The following is a 7,949-nucleotide window of genomic DNA, read 5'->3' as shown; positions in this document are numbered from 1 at the left end:
TCTCTCTCTCTCTTTTTTTTTTTTTGTTTTGTTTTGTTTTTGTTTTAGAGAAGCCAGATATGTGTTAGGCTTTTTTTGTTTTGCTTTTGTTTTAAAGCAAACTGATTTGTGACAGTAGGCAATTAATTCAAAAATTTTAAATGTATGTTGGGCCAAAGTTAAAAAGTCTGTGGGGTAGATTCAGGCCTCGTCTCCCATTCCGGTCGTGATCTTGCACACACGGTTCCTATGTCCACTGGACCAGGAGCCCATCGAGGGCTGGACCTGGACACGACTCACTCTAAGTCCCAGGATATCCTAGGAATATGGACTGAATGAAAATGGTTCCACATCCCCTATTTGCCCTGCTCCAGGCCTTGCACATACTGTCCCATAAAGCAGCATTTCCAGAATTCCCTGAAATGTTCTTTTCTTCCTCTACTAGTAAGTTCTTACCAATCTTAAAATGTGTAAAGGTCTACATTTGCTCCCTTCTGAGGAACTCCCTCATCACCAGGGACGAATCATCACTCCCCCCTTGGACTCCCTCAGCCCCTGCACCTCTCTGTCCCCAAGATGCAACCATTGGGGCTGGAACTGTCTGTGCCCACCACTGGACTGGGAATCTTCTGGGGACACAGCCACAGCAGCATTCCCTCTGGGGCCCCAGCATCACCAGAGCTGAGCCTGGCACATAGTTGGCTTCAGTGGGTAGATGCATTGGACTGACTGAACCCCAGGTTTCCCCAGCCTGCTGGCCCTCAAATCCCAAGAAGGTGACAAGTGATGGTATCTTCCCCTCCATCTTGGACCCAGAACTCAGAGCAAAGCAAAGCTGCTTGCTTGGGTCAGCCACTCACTGAAAATCAAGGGGACCATGAAGAAGGTACTTTATTGAAGTGATCAGGAGTGCGGGTTTCCTGCCCCTAGCCCAGCCTCAGTCCCCTCAGTACAGTCTCATAGGTGGAAAGGACCAGGCCTCTGGGCTGCTCTGGGCCACCACCCAGGAGAGGCTGGGCAGTGGGGCAGGAGGGCTGGGGCTCCAATCCAGGGCAGAGGTTCGGGGCAACAAGGGTGATGGTGGCTGAGGCAGGGGTTGTTGTGGGCCGACCCCCCAGGGCCGGGGAGGGGGAGGTGTGGCAACCAGCCAGATGCTTTTCAGTAGGTCAAAGGCTGTTGGGGGGCCCCAGGCTGCCCCAGATGGCGAAGGCAACAAGGGCAAAGGCGGTGGCCGGGGACCTTTTGGTGGCGCCAGGCTCACCCTGTGCACCAGGGGAGTGCTGGAGGTGTGAGGCATGGAGAAAGTGAGCTCCTTTGTCCTCTGTTGCCTCCTCTGCCTCCTCTCCCCTGGGGCCTGCTCCGGGCTGTTGATCCAGGAGGGTGTCATCCTTCGTCTTTCAGGGCCCCCAGGCTTGGTCCCTGGCACAAAGGAAAAAAGCATGGGAGACAGCTGAGCTACAGCAGACAAGGAGAAAGGGATCACAGGAAGTAGGAAGTGGACTCACCTGGTAAGGGTGGCTGGCAGTCACGGAGCACCAGGGTAAGGTCAGGCACGCAGCCATGGCAGGCCTGTAAAGTGCCCACGATGGCATCCCTGGCCTCCTGCACTAGGTTCCTCCTGGGGAAGGCCTGTGGCAGAATCAACTGACACTGCAGCTCCTCCAGCAGCTTCCCCAAGCCAGGGAGCTCTGGGGGACTGGGTGGGCCTGGGCCTGAGCCTCTAGGCACCTGGTTCTCCTTGCCCCTTGACTGGGGAGCTGGTTCTTGGGCCCAGCTTGGGCTTGAGAAGCGTTTGGTGGGGACTGAAGGGGTGCCGGGCTCCAGGGACCCACTGCTAAGCAGCCGTGCCACATCCAGAGATTTCACCTCATGATTAAAGAGACCCCGGTGCTCCCGGCTCAGCCGGCCCTGCGTTATGACCACGACCTTGGGAACAGTAGGGGCCACAGGTGGATCCTGACTGGTCACAGGAGGATCCTGATGGGTCAATGGCCGGCGGCTGCCCATCAGGGCCTCATTACGCTCCCGCCTTGTCTTCCGACGACGGACACGACCAGATTTCTCAGGCCGCTGGAAAGGCTGGGGGCCTGGCCCCCGGGGGTCCATAATGTCCTGGAAGAAAAAGATAGGACAGTCATCATCATGCCGATAAATCAGGGACCTAAAAGTGAATAGTGAGAAGAGAAGATAGTTTGGGGTGAGGTGGAAGGCCTATTTACAGAGACAAGATGAGAATAAGATAGTGGGTGGGTAGGGAGTGATTGGCAAAGACTTGGTCAAGGAAGGAGTTGTAGGGGTTGGATGGGGTCAAGGGAGTCACGGTGAATGGGGAGGTGTGTCAGAATAGAGAATAGACAAGGGGTTACAGGGTACTGGGACATGAGAAAGTAGCTAGAAGATGGGGGATGTGGAAGGGATCATGAGACCACAGGGTCTGGTGAACTAGAAGGAATTATGGACAGAGGAGAAATCCAGAAGTAGAGGAGGTACTGGAGAATGCAGAAAGTGGAGTGACATGGTAGAGAGAGAAAGGCAGAAGAGACAGCAACAAAGAAGTAGAAGAGACAGAGAAGACCTCGGGAAAACAGAAAAGGCAACGGAGGAGCTACCAGGAACTGGGCCTAGTCATGGGAATGCGGTGGACTAGGGTAGATGAGGCAAAGGTGGGCAGTTGAGGTTAGGAAAGGGGGGTACGGTTGGTGGGGGCTAGGTAAGGGTGGAGTACCTCACCTCCTGGCCCAATGAACCCCGTCACCCACCCACCCCACGTGGCTGTGGGGTGCAATGGCTTCTTTTCCACGGTGACCCTAGTTCACGACGCCCTGTGGACTCTTCGGGGCCTCACGCACACTACACGCATGCGCGTGCACCGCCCACGCCCTTTGACTTCCTGCTCTCGGGAGGCACGAGGAACAGAGTGCCGGTTATGGTCCCACCCTTTCCAGCCTTACTTCCAGAAATCTCTCTCATTTGTCCTTAGGCATCTCCCATACACCAATCTGCTGTGAGACTCGCTGGGCCCGCCCCCTTCATGAATGCTGATTGGTTTAGACTGTCTCTCGGGGAAAGCCGTGAGGCGAGGCACAAGGGGAAAAAAGGGCCATGGCAGTCTCCACTTGCAGCGGATCCCCAGACAGTCACAGAATTCATCCCTAGAGAATCAGTATAGAGTCGATATTCAGAGCTAGGATCTGGAGTTAGACTACCTAGGTTTAAACAACCCAAATTGGCACGTTTGAGTGTATGCCCTTGAAAAGTGTGTAACTGCTCAGACCCTCGATTTCCTAATTTGTAAAATGGAGCTGATAGTGCCTCCTTCGTGTGGTTGCTGTAAGTATAAAATGAGCCAATACATCTAACTTGAAACAGCACTTGGTTTGAATGGAATGAATGCCTCGAAGCTGTTTCTCACTAAGCTTTGCTTCAGCAACGGCTTCTCTACCTTTTCAACTTATCTACCGACACTAGTCCCCTCAGACTTTAAAATCAAGCTATAGGGGCACCTGGGTGGCTCAGTCGGTTAAGCCTCTGTCTTCCATTCAGGTCACGATCTCACGGTTGGTGAGTTCAAGCCCACACACAAGCCAGCTTCAGATCCTTTGTCTCCTTCTCTCTCTGCCCCTTCCTTGCCTGCTCTCTCTCACTCAAAAATACTTAAAAATATTTAAAAAATTTATATATATATATATATATATAATATAAAAAAATTTTTAAAAATAAAATAAAGCTATGGCCAGAGTTTCCCCACGCCCTAATCAGCTATATTACCTGTGTAATACAGCTTACCCAGACTTCCTGAGTTTTCAAAGCCAAACTCAAATACTACTCCTAGGAACCCCCTACTCTGAGTCCTTCTCTTTCTCCTTCCCCTTCTCCACCTCTCTTAATCACAACCTTGATCCTTTCCTCATCTCTGTGTCTGGATCTGTCTTCCCCAACACACTGGGACAAGGCCAGGATTTGACCCATTCGTTTAATAATCATTTAAGTTCCTGTGAACAGCCATAGTACTTGGTACTATGAGTCAGGCCCTGTTCCAGGCAAGTGGACTGAAGGAAAACATGATAAATGAGACCATATTTCAGTATCAACCTACCTAGAAAGAATGAATAGATGGGAAGGTCCCATTTGGAAGTGGAGCTACGGGAATATAACCAGGAAGTTTAGGGGAATGTGGGACTCCCACCTGGTCCCTGAGAAGAGGAAGAGTTGGGAAGACTTGACATTTGAGATTAATATGGGCCGGGAGGGGCCGACCTTAGGTGGCCTTGGCTATGGATGTAGGCTTCAGAGCTTAGACACACCTGTGGGTTTAGAGAGAGGAACAGAGGCCACAGATCTGCAAGATGAGCTGGGTGGGAGGGGTGCCAGGCTAGACCTGGGCCTTGCAGCATCTCTAATTTCCTTTTTCTTTCTGTACCTTCTTCTGCCCTCTTTGCAGGGCCTGTGATGTTTGTAATGCAAAGATGTGTAGTTTAGATTTTATGCCACAAAAACTGATATTTTTGAGCAGGGGAGGCCTGCGAGCAGATAGGATCACTTAAGTCCTGGCTCTCTCTTAGGATGTCTCCTTACAACGCAGGCTCTATTTTTCACATTTTGCTATCTTTTTTTCTACCCACATCAATAGAAAATGGGAGCGTCCCCACCTAGCCAGGTGCGTACGAGCCACCCCCTCAAGGGATCCAGGAATGGACTCGTCCACTCATTTCCCTCCCCCACCACCACGTGAATGACACGCGCGCGCGCACACACACACCACACACACACACACACACACACACACACACACACACACAGCTGGCGATCCCTTCCGCACTTTTCTCGCTCTACAGCAAACGGATTCTTCCCCCAAGGAAAAGCTCTAGATTTCCCCCGCCCACTCTCGGCCTTTCAGGTAGTTCGCCCCTCCTCCTGACGCCGGTGTGGCGTGTGGGGTTCCTCCCTCCCCTATGGGTGCTGGATGATCTCGCCTCCCCGTTGCCAGGTGCCCGGGTGCGCTGGCCGCCGCCGCCCGAGCTTGAGCGGCCCGGGCGGGAAGCGCCGGACGAGCCCACTGCGCGTCCGCCGCGGGGGAAGCATGGGTTCCCAATTCCACCACCCCTTTTAAGTGAAGGTTTCCGCTCCTGCAGAGGAGGCGGTGCCCGGGATCGGCAGTAGTCCTCGCTAGAGTGCGGGCGTCGGGACCGTCCATTGTTGCCTGGAAGGGAGGGGTGGGCGTGGCGGAGCCACCTCCTCGGCCGACTCTCCCGGGTCGACCTCGCTCGCCAGTCCTGCAGGAAGGAGCTGCGGCGCCAAGATGAACGGAGAGGAGAACCCAGCCAGCAAGCCCACGCCGGTGCAGGACGTGCAGGGTGACGGACGCTGGATGTCCCTGGTGAGCGACCCGGCCCGCGATACTCAGGAGTCCGGGAGGGGCCTCAGGAGAGCAGTTGGTTGGCGCCACTCTCTCTGTGGGATTAGGAAACTGAGAGCAGTTGGGGTGGTGGAGGCGAAGCGGGGAAGCAGAGTGGGGCGGGCCAAGCAGCGCGCGTGCCTTTGACTCCCCTTGTACGTCCCCGAAGCACCATCGGTTCGTGGCCGACAGCAAAGATAAGGAACCCGAAGTCGTCTTCATCGGGGACTCCTTGGTCCAGCTAATGCACCAGTGCGAGGTGAGGCCCGTCCCCCATCCCCTTGCCCCACCCAGGCCTGTGCCCTCGCTGACACATCTGGATCAGAGCCCAAGCCAGACAGGGATGAGGTACCCGAAATAGCCTCAGGCAGCACCCACACCCAAACCTCCGTGTAAGATGCAACATTCTACTGAGAAGGAACTGTGTGACCAGTCTTTGTCACATGGGTTTTTGTGTAGTGAGACTTAAAATCTTAAAATGAGGCTTTCTTGCAAGAAGATTGCCTAAAGTGAGATTCTATTGTTTGCTTAAGGTAGTGCACAGCCCTAATGGATGTCCACAAAGCTGTAGTCTTTCCACCAAGTGAAAGTCAACTGTAATAGCTCTCCACAAAGGGGACTCAATTATGTTACGTTTCCACTAAGTGAGGTCAAACCATGATGGCTTTCATCAACTGTCAATGCTGTTGGTTCAATGCATGCATGACTCAAGCAGAATAGGTTTCCATAAAGTGAGTCTCGCTTCTGTGGATCTCCATGAAAGTGAGACTGTAATAGGTTTGCATAAAGCGAGATTCCACCAGACTGCCTCCATAAGGCAGGGCTCTTCCATTATATGTGGCTTGGACAGAGGGTGGTGGTCCTTGTTGCCAATGCCCTTGTTGCCAATGTACCCACACCACTTCTTGTCTGCAGATCTGGCGGGAGCTCTTTTCTCCTCTGCACGCACTTAACTTTGGCATTGGCAGTGACAGCACGCAACATGTGCTTTGGCGACTGGAGAATGGGGAGCTGGAACACATCCGGCCCAAGGTGAGCAGAGCTTCGGTGGGCAGCTAACGCGCCCCAAGCCTCCCTCCTGACCGCTGCTTCATGCCTTTCTTTCCACAGATTGTGGTGGTCTGGGTGGGTACCAACAACCACGGGCACACAGCAGAGCAAGTGACTGGTGGCATCAAGGCCATTGTGCAACTGGTGAACCAACGGCAGCCCCAGGCCCGGGTCGTGGTGCTGGTGAGAGGGTGGGAGGGCAGGGAAGAAAGAATGGCAGGTGTAGCTGCAGCCGGCACAGTTCTGGGCAGCATGGCACAAAGCGGTGGTTTTCGGGCAAAATCTCCAGTTGAAGCTTGCTACATACCCAGCAGCTGTTGTTAAGGTGTTCAGGGACCAGGTAGCTGCTGTTGCCCAAGAAATTGCTGAAGATTCTGGGGGGTGTTGCAAAACTCAAAACAATTAGCCAAAAATAGGCGTTCCTGGGGTGAATCCAGGCTCCATCCATCACTTCCAGCTGGAATATTTCCTCCTCTGAAAGAGGGGTTGACCCTTTGCCATGGTGTCATTTTTGTGATGGATACTTGGAAAGGGGCTGGCACCCAGAAGGTACTTGCTGAAGGGAGTCTCGGACATGGTATCAGGAATTACCCTTCTGATCCCCCACTACTCCATCCCTAGTATATTCTACACCTGGCAACTTCCTGGTGAGGGTGAACAGTTTGTCCCAGAGAACAGGATACCCAGATGTTGGTAGGATGTCTCCTCACAACTCTTGGTGGCCTTTCTCAGGGCCTGCTTCCGAGGGGCCAGCACCCTAACCCACTTCGTGAGAAAAACCGGCGAGTGAACGAGCTGGTCCGGGCAGCACTGGCTGGCCACCCACGCGCCCACTTCCTGGATGCCGACCCTGGCTTTGTGCACTCAGACGGTACCATAAGTCACCATGACATGTACGATTACCTGCATCTGAGCCGCCTGGGCTACACACCTGTCTGTCGGGCCCTGCACTCCCTGCTTCTGCGTCTGCTGGCCCAAGACCAGGGCCAGGGTGTCCCCCGGCCAGAGGCTACACCCTAAGCATCCTTCTTCCCCATTAAATTCTCATTCCTTAGTCTCCCGTTTCTTGCTTTATGGCCAAGCCCTTCTGGGTATCTCAACCTTAACTATGACCTCTGCGACCCTGCAGCTCCAGAGGATGCTCTGTTTCTGCCTGAAGCAGGCATCACCAATCCATCAAGGCACTCAGGTTCTTGCAGGGTCTAGCAGATTTTTACTCTCAGTAACACTCCAGGCAGGCACCATCAATCAGTAACACACTAGGTGAAACCAGTTTGCACACACTACCCCGCAAGATCAAAGTCAAGCAAGAATTCTGGGAACATACTGACCTAGCAGCCAAAGCCCTTCCAAAGCTGCCTTCCCCGTTTTGCCGAAGATTTTCCCCTGGCTGGAGCTTCTGGTGCTCTGGTTGTACCTTAGATGCCATTTCCTACGGAAGCTTCCTGACCCTCCCCATCACAAGCAGTCGTGCCTCCACAGGGAATCTATCTGTCTCCCCAGAGGAGCACTGTCCACACACTGT

General features: G+C 53.5%; 2 protein-coding genes across 3 annotated transcripts; one reads left to right on the top strand and one right to left on the bottom strand.

The window, feature by feature from the left end:
• Positions 1–925: 925 nt before the first annotated feature.
• Positions 926–2,091, bottom strand: PRR19 (proline rich 19). Its single transcript, XM_047079022.1, has 2 exons — positions 1,485–2,091; positions 926–1,398 (listed from the first exon to the last, which is right to left on the bottom strand). Exons 1-2 carry the CDS (start codon positions 2,083–2,085, stop codon positions 926–928), a joined length of 1,074 nt encoding a protein of 357 aa, XP_046934978.1. The 5' UTR covers positions 2,086–2,091.
• A 2,668-nt stretch (positions 2,092–4,759) lies between these two features.
• On the top strand, positions 4,760–7,478 carry PAFAH1B3 (platelet activating factor acetylhydrolase 1b catalytic subunit 3). Of its 2 annotated transcripts, none has more exons than XM_047079168.1 (6): positions 4,760–4,876; positions 5,251–5,356; positions 5,544–5,633; positions 6,290–6,406; positions 6,485–6,607; positions 7,157–7,478. In XM_047079168.1, the coding sequence occupies exons 2-6, from the start codon at positions 5,279–5,281 to the stop codon at positions 7,442–7,444; spliced, it is 696 nt and encodes a 231-aa protein (XP_046935124.1). In that variant the 5' UTR covers positions 4,760–4,876; positions 5,251–5,278; the 3' UTR covers positions 7,445–7,478. The 2 variants fall into 2 exon arrangements, with proteins under 2 accessions (XP_046935124.1, XP_046935123.1); XM_047079167.1 differs by having other exon boundaries at positions 5,112–5,356.
• Positions 7,479–7,949: the final 471 nt, after the last annotated feature.

This window comes from Lynx rufus, unplaced genomic scaffold (genome assembly GCF_022079265.1).
Source record: "Lynx rufus isolate CCGP_SWC_20201006 ecotype Redwood Valley unplaced genomic scaffold, mLynRuf1.p SCAF_16, whole genome shotgun sequence".
Lineage (NCBI taxonomy): Eukaryota > Metazoa > Chordata > Mammalia > Carnivora > Felidae > Lynx > Lynx rufus.
This window is presented reverse-complemented; position numbering and strand designations above follow the sequence as displayed.

What these genes read in the sequence shown, in the direction of transcription:
- PRR19 (XM_047079022.1), bottom strand. Translation starts at nt 2,085, where the DNA reads ATGGACCCCCGGGGGCCAGGCCCCCAGCCTTTCCAGCGGCCTGAGAAA. An exon ending in CTGCCAGCCACCCTTACCAG is followed by an intron (nt 1,399 to 1,484) that starts GTGAGTCCACTT and finishes CCTTTGTGCCAG; the next exon opens with GGACCAAGCCTGGGGGCCCT.
- PAFAH1B3 (XM_047079168.1), top strand. Translation starts at nt 5,279, where the DNA reads ATGAACGGAGAGGAGAACCCAGCCAGCAAGCCCACGCCGGTGCAGGAC. An exon ending in TGGAACACATCCGGCCCAAG is followed by an intron (nt 6,407 to 6,484) that starts GTGAGCAGAGCT and finishes TTCTTTCCACAG; the next exon opens with ATTGTGGTGGTCTGGGTGGG. An exon ending in AGGCCCGGGTCGTGGTGCTG is followed by an intron (nt 6,608 to 7,156) that starts GTGAGAGGGTGG and finishes GGCCTTTCTCAG; the next exon opens with GGCCTGCTTCCGAGGGGCCA.